The following is a 16,062-nucleotide window of genomic DNA, read 5'->3' as shown; positions in this document are numbered from 1 at the left end:
TATGCTTTAAGTTTGTCCAATCTAATATCACACTCCTGTAGCATTTGATCTAAAGAGTTACTTGATGATGGTTGGGTTCCATGCCGGACTAATGTTGGAGGTATGAGTCTGTAAACCACTTTGAAAGGTGACATCTTGATATCAGAATGATATGATGTGTTGTACTATATTCCGCCCAGGGCAGCCACTTGGCCCAAAGTTTGAGACACTCAGATGAGAAACATTGCAGATAACATTCTAGACTTCTATTAGGGACTTTGGCCAATCCGTCATTTTCTGGATGGTATAAAGAACTTAGCTTTATAGTGGTACCTAGCTGCTTATGCAATTCTCGCCCAAAAGAGCAGGTGAACACAACTACCTCAATTAGAAAGTATTGGGTTGGGAATTCCATGTAATCTAACCACTTCCTTAATGTACTGATCTTCAACTGATTACACTGAAAAGGGGTGTTTAAGAGCAATAAAGTGGCTATATTTGGAGAGTCTGTCAACGACCACCATGATTGAGTTGTTACCAAGTGATGTAGGTAATCCCTCAACAAAGTCTATGGAGAAGTCCTCCCAAATTAAGGTAGGAATAGGAAGAGGCTGAAGTAGACTTGTCGGACTCAATTTTGAAGACGTGTTTTGTTGGCAAACGTGACATTGAGATACATACGATTTAAAGTGAAGTTACAGATGGATTCTCTTAATAAGTTTTGAGAAAGATGCCAAGTCCTCCTATCTTAGAATCATGAAACTCCAATAAGGTATCATGAATAAACGATGACAATTTGGGAAGAATGAGCTTCTTTTTATAGAAGAGAAGTTGGCCTTTGATTGAATGGTTTTTGTGGTGCTCTACATTAGAGAGCAGGGTCTCTCTGATTTTGGATGTGCTTTGTTCTCTAAAAGTAATGATTCCTTGTCAAGCCAATGGATAGTGGATATGGAGATATTTGAAATTGAAATTTCTGTCGTAGATCGAGACAGAGAATCTATTTACAATATTTTTTCCCCCTTTCTTATATTTAATCTCAAAATTAAACCCGAGTAATTTAGCCACCCACTTGTGATACTCTTGAGGAATTTCATGTTGATCATTCCAAAATTTTAAATTGAACTGGTCGATTTAGATATAAAATTTATAGAACAATAGATAGTGTTTCCACTTGTGTAATGATAGAACTACTGTCATCATTTCAAGTTTGTAAGTGATAAGCCTAAAAATGTTGTGTAAATATGTCGTTGATCGAGAATTTAGACATATACAATAAAATTTATAAATGCCATTAATCACTAAATACAGAATATAGAGCAAGCAAGGGGTCAAACCACAGGGAGGCAGCAAGCAAGAATTTTATCAAATTTTTAATAAATTAATTCAAGAATGAATTAATTTTGTAATTAATATACCTTAATTATACTTAATAATGTTTTTAATTAATAAAAATTAAGTAAAAACTTAATTTTGATTTAAAATATTTTTGGTCAAAACACTCAAAATAGGATAATTTTAATTATAAGATCAGATTAATTCAAAGTATTAATTTCCCAATTATTATAAAATTTTAAGATAATTTTTATGAATTAAAATTGGGAATTAATAATCAAAAAAGGGGTTTTGAAATTGGACTTCAAGATGGACTAATTTTTCGATGAAATTTCATATTTCGGTTTTCTATATATTGAATTAAATTTCCAAATAATCAATCTTGAAATCTAGAGAGAGAAAATAGAAGAATTAACCTAGAGAGAGAAAGTGAAGAATTTGGGGAAAAGGTGAAATCCAACCCTAAATTAAAATTCTAAAAATGCATAAATGTTCCAAATCTACTTAAAACTAAAGAATAAAAATCAGCTATCAAATCAGACTCAAATTGCAATGCTAATTTCATTCAAAACAACTTCTAGGGCATGTACATTTTGCCCATGCCAAGGCGTTTTAGAATCTCTCAAGAAGAAGTTAAAAATACAAATCAGAAACTTACAACTTTGAATGCACAATCAAGATTTTTCTACTTCCAAAGCAACTCCTGTGTCCTTCCTGGCCAAATCCTTGGGGAGAGCTTCAAAAGTAAATTTCGCCCTTTTCCAGACTCTATTTCAAACCTTCTGGATTGTAGAGGGGGAAAAGACAAACATGCCCTCAAAATTTCAGCTCAATCTGACGTCTAGATCTCAAGATATCAAGGTTTTACTGAAGATTAATCCAAGCGGTTAGATCTTTGATTTTTCTTTAGAATATCTCATAAAATGCCACTTTCTGATTGGTCTACGCTTTTATTTTTGTTTTCTCCCATCTCAGATCACGTTCTGACACGTCGTTGTCCACGTCCGCAGGCGCAATCATTGGAGAATAATCGATATGTTTAAACGGCCAGAAACACTCCACGTCACCTCGTTAGCGCTGTCAATTTGAAAAAATAGAAAAAATAGAAAAAAATTTTCATTAATCATTAGTGCACGCGCATTTTGACTGTTGCGCGCATTAAATGCACACTACGAATTGATTGTGCGTGCCAAATAAAAGCATTTTAAAAAAACGTATGTGTCGGTAGTCGTGTGCATTAAATGCACGCGGCTTACCGACTCAGGTACGAGGTAGATAACCATTTAATAAATGCACGCGGAGATCGATTCTCCGCATGCATTTGTTGCACAAAAAGTAACTAAAAAAACATTGAATCTTACATTTAACTTGCCTCCCATGCGACATTGTCTTTCGAGAAATCATTCGCTCATTATGGCATCGCGATTTGCGATGCCATAATGAGGAAATGATGCTCTATCTCTCTCTTAAAAAAATTGCATCCAGTTGTTCGTCCAAATTTCGGGCGAATGACGTGGATCCACGTGATATAATTATTAATATATTAAAAAATGCCAAATAAATAGACTATGCATTATTTAAATATGAAAAAAATCATTTCTTGGCTATAGAATGGTGGGAAAATTATATAAAAATATGGGAAAATTTCTATAAAAATAGGAAAACCATTACCAACCTCTGGCCAAGAATTTAATGCCCTGTAAGAATTATTTCTTCAATGAAATGAGGTTAAATACCATGTAAAAAAATACTATAAATTTAGAAATAACAATAAAATCAAAATGTAAATCATTTATCTCTATTTGTATATGATAACATGCAAATATAGTCATTAAAACATATAAATATAATTTAAAGTTCATCAATTAAACATGTTAATTTGCAAGTAATCAGGTCAATCTAGAAATCTATACAGACTCTTATTATTGCAGATCTCTCATTGATCGTCGATGAACAATAGCATATTGTACCTTTCTCGGTGGGAACTTAATTACATGGAAGAGTCAGAACCAGCAGATGGTTGCTCTATCTAGTGTAGAAGCTGAATTCCGAGCTCTTGCTAAAGGTATTTGTGAAGGCATATGGTTACAAATCATTCTTGAGGACCTCTGAGTGCTGAAAAATCCACCTGACTCCACCGTTGTCATCTACTGCTATAGTAAATCTGCCATCGATACTTCGCCGATTGAGAACACCTAGAGGCATCGCCGATTGAGATCACCTCAGGCTTTAGAGGCTTCGTCGAATTGAGAACACCTTGTTTACTCGTGGTTCATTTGTGGAGATAAAAGATGCTTACCGAAAAGGGGGAATTGCATGTAAGAAAAGGGAGAATCTTCATGGACATGCTTCCGCCAATAGAAGTTTGCTCATAATCCTGTACAACATGACAGGACAAAACATGTTGAGATTAACCATCACTTTGTCCGAGAAAAAAAATGATCAGAAGGTGATTCGGATTCAATATGAGTCTACTACCAATCAGGTAGCAGATCTTCTCACCAAGGGCGTATCTGGAAGTATATTTCAGAGGATGTTGTCCAAGCTAGGAGTCAGAAGCATCTACCTACCAGCTTGAGGGAGGGTGTCAGTGAACACACTATGTGTTATTTTATTTTCTCTTTCTTTCTATGTTTGGCCTAATACGAAGCCCATTATGTATCACTTGCATGTCCATATATATTAGGGTATACAGGGACATTTGGTTGTTTTGTTGTTTTTAGAGAGTTTTTCTTTCTCTACATGAGATAGCTCTCCGCCATCTCCTTCGACCCGTCACCTAGGGTTTGGCTGGAGGTGAAACTCAACTCCACACATCATTCTATAAATGATACTTTTGAATTCATATAAAAAATATTTGATATATGTATTTAATCTAGAAATATGGTACATGAATGCACTTAAAATTCATGATTATATTTTTCAATGGGTTAGACATCAGATAAAGCACGTTGATTCTTATCATCAAGTGTGCATAATTTCATGGGTTGAAGTATGCAATTTATGGAAGGATTGGGTGAACTTAGGGAAGGTCGAGTAGTCCGGTCTGATTTTTTCGGCTGGCGTGCGATTTTTTCGATCGCACAAAGTGCAGTCTGAATTTTTTCGACAAAATCGGGTGGCACATAGCACAAGATCGGATATTTGAACGTAATGGGATGGCGCACAATTTTATTTATAGATATGCCCCTCCGCTTCTCTCTCCTCCATATTTCCCTAAGTAAAACCATAGGAATACCAAAATTAATTGGGTAAGACCCTCTAAATATTTTTTAAAATTCATTTTTCTTCAAGTAAATTCAAAAAAATGAATAAAATTAAAGAAAAATTGAAAATATTAAGTAATTTATCCTCACATTGTTTAAAATTAATTTTTGTTTTCGAAAATGCCATTTTGACTTAAAAAGAGTTATTCCAACCTTTGATAAATTCTATAAAAAACATAAAAGAGCATAAAAGTTATATTAAAATCTGAATTTACTTAGAATAATGATTAACATGTAGCTAAAATCTATAAAATGGTTAAAAATGAGCTGACTGCTTTGAATTAAACTCTGAATTTAGGGATTTATCAGCCTTACACTCACTGAATCGATACGACCTTCAAATAATGAATTAAACACTGAATTTATGATAATTCATTAACTCTATTTGAAACTAGAGAACAATTATCGTGGGTGTAAGCTAAGGACATTATGTTAAGAAATTTAGGAACACTGTTCATTGGGTGTTGGGTGGGCTTATTATGAAGAGGATAATTATGAATTCAAGATTGAATTTCTCATTAGTCAATTGGATCCTAAAGTAGATAATAATTATAATTAATGTAATTCTTAGTCGATTATGTTACTATTTTAATTTTATCTGAAACTAGACAATAATTATCATCCTTTTAATTCTAAGAAATTATGTCATTAGGTGTAAAGTGGGCTTATTATTAGGAAAAGGAATATGATTTTGAGATTAAATTGCTATTATGAGGAAAAACAATGCTTGTAAATCTTAGGGCATATGTTGAAAATTATGAATTATTTATGAAAATGAAGTCAAAATGCCAATGCATGTCACCAAAAAGTATACAACACATTGTTCCAATATGTCATCATGCTAATCAACCTTTGGATCTTCCTCGCTATCTTCTTCATCTCTGTTTGTACCATCATTAACATCCTCCTCCGCTCGCCACCAACACTTGTGTGTCATGAGTGGCTCGATGCTTTCCATTGTCAGCCTTGTCCACTCGTAGTTGATGACGACATGACCAATAGAGAAAAATCTCACTGAGGCCCTCGTCGTCGAGACTGATAAAAACTCCTTCACAATTACCGGTAAACCAGGATACAAGTGCTCACCTATGACCTTCCACGAGTGTAACGGTTCCACCCCCCTGATAGGAGGTGAAGTAATGTAGACATCTAGCTCATGTAGTGTATTAGAAGTTTTAGTGTGATCATTATTTGGAAACAACTCATCAAGTGCTTCGCTGAAAAAAGCGGGACGAAAACACCTATAGGGAGCTGAATCAATCATAGTTTGATCATTTCTGCCGTCAAGTGTAGCTAATAAATTCCTTGCACAACTGATGACTCTGTCTTGGTAGTCATGGTAGATTAACCGTACCTTCATGGATGGATCAATGAGCGCAACAACAATGAAGTCCTGGTTATGATGGAGGATGGTTGAATATTTATTCAGCTTGGTATTTCATTCCTTGACAAGCATTATAGACAAAAGTATGTTGTCGTGATGATATAACAATATTCACTTGAAATAAGGTTGATTCTCGGATTCCTCGCATGACACTATCAAGATGTTTTGTCATCGCTCTGAGGATGACAATTGCTTCATTTGTAGTTGACAAGCGAGGGACGTGGCCATCGCAAGGAGCTGTAGTATCCCTGCAAAATCTTTGATCATCTGCCACTCTTCATCAACCAGCATTGGCTTCTTCAAGACATTAACCGCCATTACATTAAGAATATCCCTCTTTTTGACGCTAGTGACAAGCATCTCATACGTTGAATTCCCCTTTGTAGTGCAGTCGAAGGGGATCTTCTTATGGTTCGATAATCCAAACTGCTTACATAGTGATACATAGTGCTCGACGCGTTGTGTTGACTCACGTATTGCACTCACAATGTCCCTCAATCGAAGCATTACATCACCCAGAGTGGATGAACCAAAGTCATCATTGAATTCACCACTGTCATTGGCCTCAAGAGTATAACTATCATCAAGAATGACTTTCTCAGATGGTGCCTCCGTAACCCGTAATGAGCTGAGCCCTGCCTGGACTACAAGGTTGATTACATGTGCCACACATAATACGTGCCTACTTGTAATGAAATGATGGTTCCCTTGCTTCAATTCATCTTCTAGAATAGCCATCATCTTCTGGTTATTTGATGCATTGTCTGTGGTCACTGCGCACACCTACCTAAAAATACATCAGGAATGTGATAATGTCATAGCACAAACTATTATTGATTACATTGTTATGCACACCTTTGACTTTAAGTCAAATTCTGCCAGTATTTGGAGGACAGTTGCGCTAAGGTTTTTCCCCGTGTGTGATCCTTTCAATTAGTGTATCCCAAGCACATGCTCACACAGTTTCCACTCATTGTCCACCCAGAGCATAGTCACCCCTAAGAATACAGTGTTGTTTTCACAAGTCCACGCATCCAGTGTTAGCGATACACGAGCAACGTCAGCCAATTTTTGTCGTATGGTTTTTTTCATATCTTTGTAAAGAGCATGTGCTTTGGCGTTGATAGCCGATACAGGTGGGATAGATATCTCTTCGTGTGTGATGTAACGGAGGAGTCTTATGAAGTACTTCTTCCTAACAATTACCCACGGTGAATCAGATAGACATATGAAGCGCACTAGTTCTTCTTTTGTATTCTCTATCATACGACCAATATAATATTGCTTCTTACTACCCCTTGCATCAAAATATTCAGGCACTAACCTCTCCCTTCTGACGTTGTTCCCATTGCCCTTCAAGGAAAATCTTCCAATGAAATTTTTTACAAAGGAGTGTTGCTCAGATATTTGTTGCGGTCCACAACTGCAGTACATATGTTGCATCTGAAATTTTGTCGTCCGTGAGACGTGAAGTACCTCAATGCATCGCATCTATTACCGCGGGGCTTCTTCTTTTCTCTATTTGCGCCACTGTCTGATGACTCATCCTCCCCAGACATAACTGTGAACTCTAGGCCATGTGATGATTCACCGTCTTCCATCCTAAAATTTAAAAGGAAGGTGACATGGATAAAAAATCTGTCAAGCAATCAGTTCAGGTTCTTTTTCCCCAAAGCTTTGTTATCCATAGAGGAGGGGGCAAATCCTCCTCTGTGATGCTTCTTTTATGAGGGGTAACTCTTTCCCCACTAGATATCTAGTGAGGGAATAGATGAGAGTGAGCCAATAATAAATAACCACATACCCAACAAGCCAATCCAAAGAATAATCTTGAGAGGTAGTGGGAGTATTTGAGAGAAAGAGAGTGAGAAAGAGGGTGTAATTGAGAGAAATAGAGTAAGAGAGAGTATGGAGTAATTGAGAGAATGATAGTGAGTAAGACAGACATTGAGGGAGTAAGAGAGTCATTGAGAGAATGAGAGAGAGTAAGACAGTCATTGAGGGAGTAAGAGAGTCATTGAGAGAGTAAGAGAGTGAGAAACAGGGTAAGAGGGAGTAAGAGAGTGAGAAATTGGGGTAAGAGGGAGTAAAAAAGTGAGAAATAGGGCTAAGAGATAGTGAGAGCATTTGAGAGAAAGAGAGAGAGAGGTGTAATTGAGAGAAAGAGAGTAAGAGAGAGTAGAGAGTAATTGAGAGAATGAGAGTGAGTAAGAGAGTCATTGAGGGAGAAATAGAGTCATCGAGAGAATGAGAGAGAGTAGGAGAATCATTGAGGGAGTAAGAGAGTGATTGAGAGATTAAGAGAGTGAGACACAAGTGTAAGAGGGAGTAAGAAAGTGAGAAATAAGGGTAAGAGATAGTGGAAGTATTTGACAGAAAGAGTGAGAGAGAGGGAGTAATTGAGAGAAAGAGAGTATGAAAGAGTAGGGAGTAATTGAGAGAAAGAGAATAAGAGAGAGAGAGAGGAGTAAGGGAGATATTGAGAGAGAAACTAAACTAATCTACACTTCTCCATTTTGCAGAAACTAAACTAATAATGAACTAATCTATAATTCTACATTTTGCAGAAACTAAACTAATAATGAACCAATCTACAATTCTCCGTTTTGCTGAAACTAAACAACACTATTTTGCAAGAACTAATCTACAATCCTCCATTTTTCAGAAATTAAACTAACCCAATAATAATGAAAAAACATGATAACGTATACACAAGATACCTAGCAATGGAGACAATTTTGGCCCAAAATTTTCGAGAGTGAAGAGGGAATCTGAACTTCAGTCTTCAGCCGGAGGCGTGGAGCAACAGTCAGAAACTCAGAATGAGAGTGAGAGAGAGAGTGGAGAGAGTGGAGAGAGTGGCGACCTGACAGAGGAAGAGAGTGAGAGAGATTGGAGACCCGATGGAGGCCTGACGGAGACCAACTGAGCGAATGCCCGACCGACGGAGACCGCCGAAGAGAGTCACAGTCTTCAGTCTAAGACCCGAATGCCCGAGTGCCTGACGGCCGCCGCAGCCTGCAGACCCTTATTCAGAAATTTAGAAAAAAACTGGCCAAAATTGCACCGCACACGACCATGGTCGATTTGTGGTGCGATTTAATATAACTCTGTCCGATGTGCGGTCCGAAACATCAAACCGGACCGCACATCAGCCTAAAATTGCATCAGTCGCATCAAAGGACCAACCCTAGGTGAATTTTAGAATCATTATATTCATGTATACAAAGATAGTTGACCTTTGATTATCATATCTAAGATTCAAAAAGTTAAGGATTCGATATTTATACGACATGTAGAGAGATATGTACTATGCTATGGGTCAAGTATATAGATCAATAGGACCAACAAAATATTAAAATTAAATTATTTGACCAACAAACTATTGTAGTCAATGCTCACTTACCCACCTTGGATATTAACATTTGGTTTACTTGATTATTTAATAGAGCTTTAATACATAAAAATAAATTTAACTATGAAGAAAATATTTAATAAAATAACCTCATAAATACGCTGGAAAATTTCATCAATTTTTCAAAGTCCAATTCATGGGGAAAATGCAAACCCCAACTCTATCTTATGAGGACTTTTAAATGAATGGAAAATTTATAATCATAAAAGTGAAAAATTAAACGGGCTATTCTGCTCTACATTCACTCTCTACTTTAATGTACTCAGTCATTTACCCTACCCCTAATTTCGGACTATTCACTTTCTAAGTCCATTTATACATGTCGCTAATGCCTAAATTTTGTCTCTATTCAAGTGGTTATCACATTACCAATATCTCAAAGTAATTCTCAATCTGATTAATCATTTTCCTTGGAATTTAGGTCCAAATTTGGATAAGCATACCAACTAGGATCAAGCTGACCATCGACAAAGGTACATAAAAAACCTCATCAAATGGACGACATAATTTTTTTTTGGATACAACTATTTCTCTATCTTTGTGTGCCAATCACAATAATTATGCAGGCTGTCAGCAGACGTCCAATTTCTCTCTCTCGCTCTCTCTCTTTAATGTTTCTTACCCATGTATTTTCAGTATTGGATATCTACCCTTATAATTATGGGTATACCGGATCCTTCATATTGGGTCCACGAGACTCAATACCAGTAAACCCAGTATAAGTACTGGGTTATGATGTAAACCAAAGGGAATTTGAATGTTATCCTAATTTCTTTGGGTTCTTCCTATGGTGGCTAGGGTTTGGACAGGTGGAGAAGAAGCCTCTCCATTGCTTCTCTCCAAGATCAGCTGAGAGCTGACACACGGTATTTGTGAGTCGGGTATGGCCAATACCCCTTAAGTAATTCTCCATCTGATTAATCTTTTTTCTTGGAATTTCTGTCAAAATCTGGATAAGCATACCAAGTCAGATTAGGGAACGACACATTCCAAACGAGACGGATGACGATGGTCATGGACCAAACCATGACATATGTTTTGTCACGTCACCTGTGCCATCACATCCCTCGATTTTATGAAAATTTATTATACATCACAAACCTCGCTTCCCGTTCTCGTCCGGTCATCAGATGACATCCCTGTCACATGTGACATAAGGTTGTATGAACAAATACTTTTCTTTCGTGTGTCTTATCTTTCTCTCTCTCCTTGTCTCCGTCTCTTTCCCTCTCCCGCTCTTCTCTCTATCAGTCTCTCTTTCTCTTTCTTTCTCTGTCTCTATCTCCCTCTTCTGACTATCTCTCTCTTTCATCATTTAAAGTCTGCCACCACCCTCACGTCAACCGGCGTCCGTCAGGTCGTCTGTCACACCTCCATCAGCATGACGGATGACTGACAACGGATGGTGTGACGGATGACGATGACATGATGGTGGTGACAGATTTTGAATGGATCTGACTTGGGGAACGGTAAACGTCATCCGTTATCAGTCATCCGTCACACCTCCATCAGCATGACGGATGACTGATAACGGATGGTGTGACGGATGACAATGACATGATGGTGGTGACAGATTTTAAATGGATCTGACTTGGGGAACGGTAAACGTCATCCTTTATCAGTCATCCGTCACACCTCCATCAGCATGACGGATGACTGATAACGGATGGTGTGACGGATGACAATGACATGATGGTGGTGACAGATTTTAAATGGATCTGACTTGGGGAACGGTAAACGTCATCCGTTATCAGTCATCCGTCACACCTCCATCAGCATGATGGATGACTGATAACGGATGACGTTTACCGTTCCCCAAGTCAGATCCATTTAAAATCTGCCACCACCCTCACGTCATCGTCATCCGCCATGCACTCACCAGTGTAAAGATGACGGATGACGTTTACCGTTCCTCTAAGTCAGATCAAGGCACACCGAAAGGCCCATCAAAAGGACGGCGTGTGAAGCCGTCTTCGAATCGGACGGCCAGAAACAAATGCAGAGACTGCGCCGGGTACGATCCCTTCTTATCCTGGGTCTGAAGCCACGCTGCAACTCGCCTATCGTTATCCTTTGGCGGCCGTCCTGGGGAATTCTTTAGCTTAGGGTTTCTGCAAGAACACCCTAACCCGAAAGAAGCCCCTCCAGCTACCACCCCTCCATTTTTTTTTCAAAAAAAAAAGAGCCAGGTATGAGACCAGTCCGTTAATCCTCGAGGAAAGACTTCCCCCCAGGAGGGTTTTGAATTGAAATTCGGATTATGTTGCTTGGGTTATGAAATTGTGATTCTGGACCGTATGCCCACGTTCAGTCTACTATAGTTTCCGTGATTGTTGCATGTCTTTTCGGTTCTTCTCTATGATCTGTGGTGATTCTTTTGATGGGTTTGTAGAAATTCGGCATTTTCTGTTAAGGGTTTTGAAATTCTGATTCTGGGTTGTATGCCCACGTTCAGTCCAGTATAGTTTCCGAGATTGTTGCATGTCTTTTCGGTTCTTCTCTATGATCTGTAGTGATGCTTTTGATGAGTTTGTAGAAATTGTGCATTTTCTGTTTAGGGTTTTGAAATTCTGATTCTGGGATGTCTGCTCACGCTCAGTTTAGTGTGGTTTCCCTGATCGATGGATTGTTGCATGTCTTTTCGGTTCTTCTTTATGATCTGTAGTGATGCTTTTGATGGGTTTGTAAAAATTGTGCATTTTCTGTTTAGGGTTTTGAAATTCTGATTCTGAGCTGTATGCCCACGCGCAGTTTAGTGTGGTTTCCATGATCTATGGATTGCAAACTGATCTTTTCTGTCATCTTCAATGATCTGACGTGCTGATTTTGATGGGTTTTTTAAATTTCATATATGTTTGCTTGGGTTTTGAAACTCTGATTCTGGGATGTATGCTCACGCTCATTCTGAAGTGATGTTTTTGATGGGTTTTTTAAATTTCGGATGTCTTGCTTGGTTTTGAATTCTGATTCTGGGCAGTATGCCCACGGTCTATCTAAACTGCATTATTGCAGGCGTTTGATGTTCTTTTTAATGATCTGAACCGATGATTTCGATGGAATCGGTTGGGGCATGCAAGCAGGGGGATGAACTCGGTGTCCCCTATGGAGTTGAAATGTTGGATCTTCATATAGACGATGTTCCAACGGCTACAGATCTTCCTGATGACAAGGCCTGGGTCGAGCAGCCGCCTCAAGAACCATCCCAAGGGTTAGAATTTGAGTCCTCTGAAGCGGCTCGAGCCTTCTACGTTGGCTATGCCGAGCGTGTCGGCTTCAGAGTCCGCAACAGCAAATCCTTCACCTCCAGAGTAGACGAAACCGTGATTATGCGTAGATTTGTGTGTTCTAAGCAAGGAAGGCCCACTAAGAAGGACCCATTTGACCTCACAAAGAAGAGGCGAAACAGAGTGTCTTCCAGAGAAGGCTGCAGGGCGATGTTTCAGGTAAACCGCCGCGAGAACGGGCAGTGGGTGGCCTCAAGATGTGTGCTTGAACACTGTCACCCTCTTGGGCTTGCTTCTCCTTCTTCTTCCTTTAGGAAGAAGATTGTGAAGAAGACGTGGGAGCTTCTGATTGGAGGAGAGGCTCAGCAGAGCGGATTGGGGGCTGGAGGCGGAGTAGCACAGAGTCTGCTAGAATACTTTAAGAGAATGCAAGTGGAGAATCCGGCTTTCTTCTATGCAATTCAGCTTGACCAGAACAACTGTGTGTCCAACGTCTTCTGGGCGGATGCCCGGGCAAGAATGGACTACAGCTACTTCGGCGATGCCGTCACCCTTGACATGTCCTGCAAGAAGAACAAGCGTGCTGTGCCCTTTGTTTCTTTCACTGGAGTTAACCATCATAGACAGTTAGTTGTTTTTGGGTCAGCTTTTGTGACAGTTGAGACTGAGTGTTCATTTGTTTGGCTGCTTGAGACTTGGCTGTCTCTAATGAGTGACCGTTGCCCTGTGTCCTTGACCACTTGTTTGGATGATAATGTCGAGGCGGCTGTCATGAAGGTTATGCCAAGTGTTCGGCATCGTGTCTGCAGGAAGGACGTTTTCAGCCAGTGCAAGGAGAAATTGAGGGAGGTTTATGCTTTGTGCCCTGGTTTTAAAGGGGAATTGAAGAAGTGTGTTAATGAGTCTGAGACTGAAGAATATTTTCTGGGGGCTTGGGCTTCAGTAATTGGGAAGTATGGCTTGGAGAAGAACCCTTGGTTGCAGTTCCTTTTTGATATTCGGCACAAGTGGGTGCCCCTCTACCTTCATTCCTCATTCTTTGCTGAAGTTTGCCCAGATCAGAAGCTGGAAAACATGCATAAACTCTTCCAAAGGCATTCCATCACAACGACGACGCCACGGGATCTTGTGATGCAGTTTGACAAAGCCATCACAAGCCAGCGTGAGAAGGAAATCCAGGCTGATTCGGTCACAGTTGCTGCCCGGCCGGTCTTGAAGACGCCATCTCCCTTCGAGAAGCAGGCGTCAGAGATATTCACGAAGATAATCTTTGATGTTCTTCAGGAAGAGATTGTCAAGTCCTCTGGATGCTTGATGGATAAAATAGAGGATGGATATGTCACAAAGTACCGAGTGGCACATGTTGACGATAGTGGAAAGTCGTATCTTGTTTCATATCTTGCCTCTGAAAATAGGATATCTTGTAGTTGCTATAAGTTTGAATTTGCCGGCATTGTATGCCGGCACATGTTAAGGGTTTGTTTGGCAGTTGGCATGGTGATGCTCCCTGAAGACTATATCTTGAGAAGATGGACAAGAAACGCCAAGAGTAGTGCCCTGTTGCTTGATCCTGGGGCCCTTGCCCAAAATATCAATTACAAAACCTTGTCTCTTAGGTGCAATGATCTCTGCCGGGATGCCATCAGATTTGCAGAGGAAGGTGTGGCGTCGGCTGCGGCTTATAAAGCCGCGAAGGCTGCTCTTCGGAGGGCGTTCTCTGAAATTTTCGCCGCAAAGAAGTCGTTCTGTTCAATGGGTCCAGGTAGAGCAGTAGTCTTTAATGTGTAAATAAATACAACTGATGGAAAATAAAATTTAACTGCACTGTGAAAGGCTATACTTGATGGCGAGGGTGCTACTTTTTTTCATAGCAAAATCCACGGAGCAAGCACAATTAGTCCAAGAATTTCTAGGTTTTCCTATCATTTTTAAGCTCTCTTATTTCTGCTTTTTGATCATCCCTTAGGCGAGTGAAGATTTCCTGATTATAGTAGTCGAGCAAAGTTTAATGAAGATCCGTACTCTTGAAGAGCAAAAACATTGAGCCAGTGATGCGCAAGTGGATCGTCTTCGTTAAAGGTAAGGGCATAAAGTTTTCTCTCTTCCTGCACAATTTCAATTCTATTTTTTTTCATTCCCAAACTCCATTTGTTTGGCCCTTTGTTCTGTCTATCAGAGCATTACTAAAGGATTCTAAAAACTTGGGTGCAACTGGAAAACTAGAATTATTTATAGATAAAAAAGAATCATGACCTGATTTGGCTCTTCTTTAACTATTTACCTGACCTTTTGCAGTCGGATCTTGAAAATTTTTGTGGAGATATGGGCGAGGTATCTCCGACATGTTCTTTGCATGCTCCTGGCTGTCTCTCGGTTAGGCCTTCTTGACTTTATTTTAATAATTTGTTCTCTATTTTGATCTTACTCTGATATTTAACTTGTAGAAGTCAATTTATTAAATTCTGCTCGATAGTATTCATTGTTCCGCTGACGTGTCTTGCAGCTGGAAGCTCATTACAGTGGGAAAAACGGGTTTGAGGGACCTCTTTCTCACAGACATTTGCCAACAAGATAGACGTCAACCATCCTTGCAAAGTTTGGAACGGACGACGGATGATGTTGTTGGGATGGATTGGATGGGATTAGGTGTGCCTTCCATTCCATCATCCACCAGCGGTTGCAGAAGGTACAATTGAGAATCAGATTTTGGGAGAGTCACCGATTTTGGGTAACCTTCCTATTTCTTTGAAAAAAAGAGATTGTTTGAGAGAGTTTGATGACTGATTAAAACAAAACTAGAGCTTAAAGTTTTTTAAGTCTGTAGCCGCACCAAGGTGAAAATGTATGAGTAAGGACAGATTAAATTCTTCATGTTCTGTCTGTTACATCCACTAGTTCACAACCTTGGTGCCTCACAAGTGTCAATGTCAACCCAACTGCCTTAAGGCAATTTTTGGCATCGCCGAACTCTACAACAGCCATTACGATGGTTGATTGAGATGTTGACGTCTTCTGAATGCTGTGACTCTGGAACAGGATATTGATGCTGTCAGAAGGTTTCAAGGATGGCAGATGGATTGTCATCTGTTTCGTCCCAGTTCTCTCTCTTTTTCCTCTTCATCCGTCATTTTCCGGCTGGTGTCCCAGAGTGAGATAAATCAAGAGAGGTAATCTGGGAATCACTATGGACTAATGACTGAATGCTATAGAAATGGATGTATGGCTGAATGATGATGATGCTGAAGTGTGGATAGATGACTGGATGGTAACTATGGTGATGACTGGATGACTAAATAGTGGCAATGATAAAATGTAAACGGATGACTAAATGATGACAGTGATGAAACGTGGATGGATGACTTAATGGTAAGAATGACTAAACATGGACGGGTAATGGAATGGTGACGATGATGAAACATGGTCAGTCTACTGTAAGGTAATGATGACGAAATGTGGGTG

General features: G+C 39.4%; 1 protein-coding gene across 1 annotated transcript; it reads left to right on the top strand.

Moving 5' to 3' along the window:
* Positions 1-11,431: 11,431 nt before the first annotated feature.
* Positions 11,432-15,483, top strand: LOC144711123 (protein FAR1-RELATED SEQUENCE 5-like). The gene is made up of 5 exons (XM_078585046.1): positions 11,432-11,568; positions 12,392-14,365; positions 14,570-14,682; positions 14,899-14,976; positions 15,107-15,483. The coding sequence occupies exons 2-3, from the start codon at positions 12,424-12,426 to the stop codon at positions 14,575-14,577; spliced, it is 1,950 nt and encodes a 649-aa protein (XP_078441172.1). The 5' UTR covers positions 11,432-11,568; positions 12,392-12,423; the 3' UTR covers positions 14,578-14,682; positions 14,899-14,976; positions 15,107-15,483.
* Positions 15,484-16,062: the final 579 nt, after the last annotated feature.

The sequence above is a fragment of the Wolffia australiana genome, chromosome 13 (genome assembly GCF_029677425.1).
Source record: "Wolffia australiana isolate 7733 chromosome 13, ASM2967742v1".
Lineage (NCBI taxonomy): Eukaryota > Viridiplantae > Streptophyta > Magnoliopsida > Alismatales > Araceae > Wolffia > Wolffia australiana.
The sequence above is the reverse complement of the archived record's forward strand: the minus strand, read 5'-3'. Positions and strand labels throughout refer to the sequence as shown.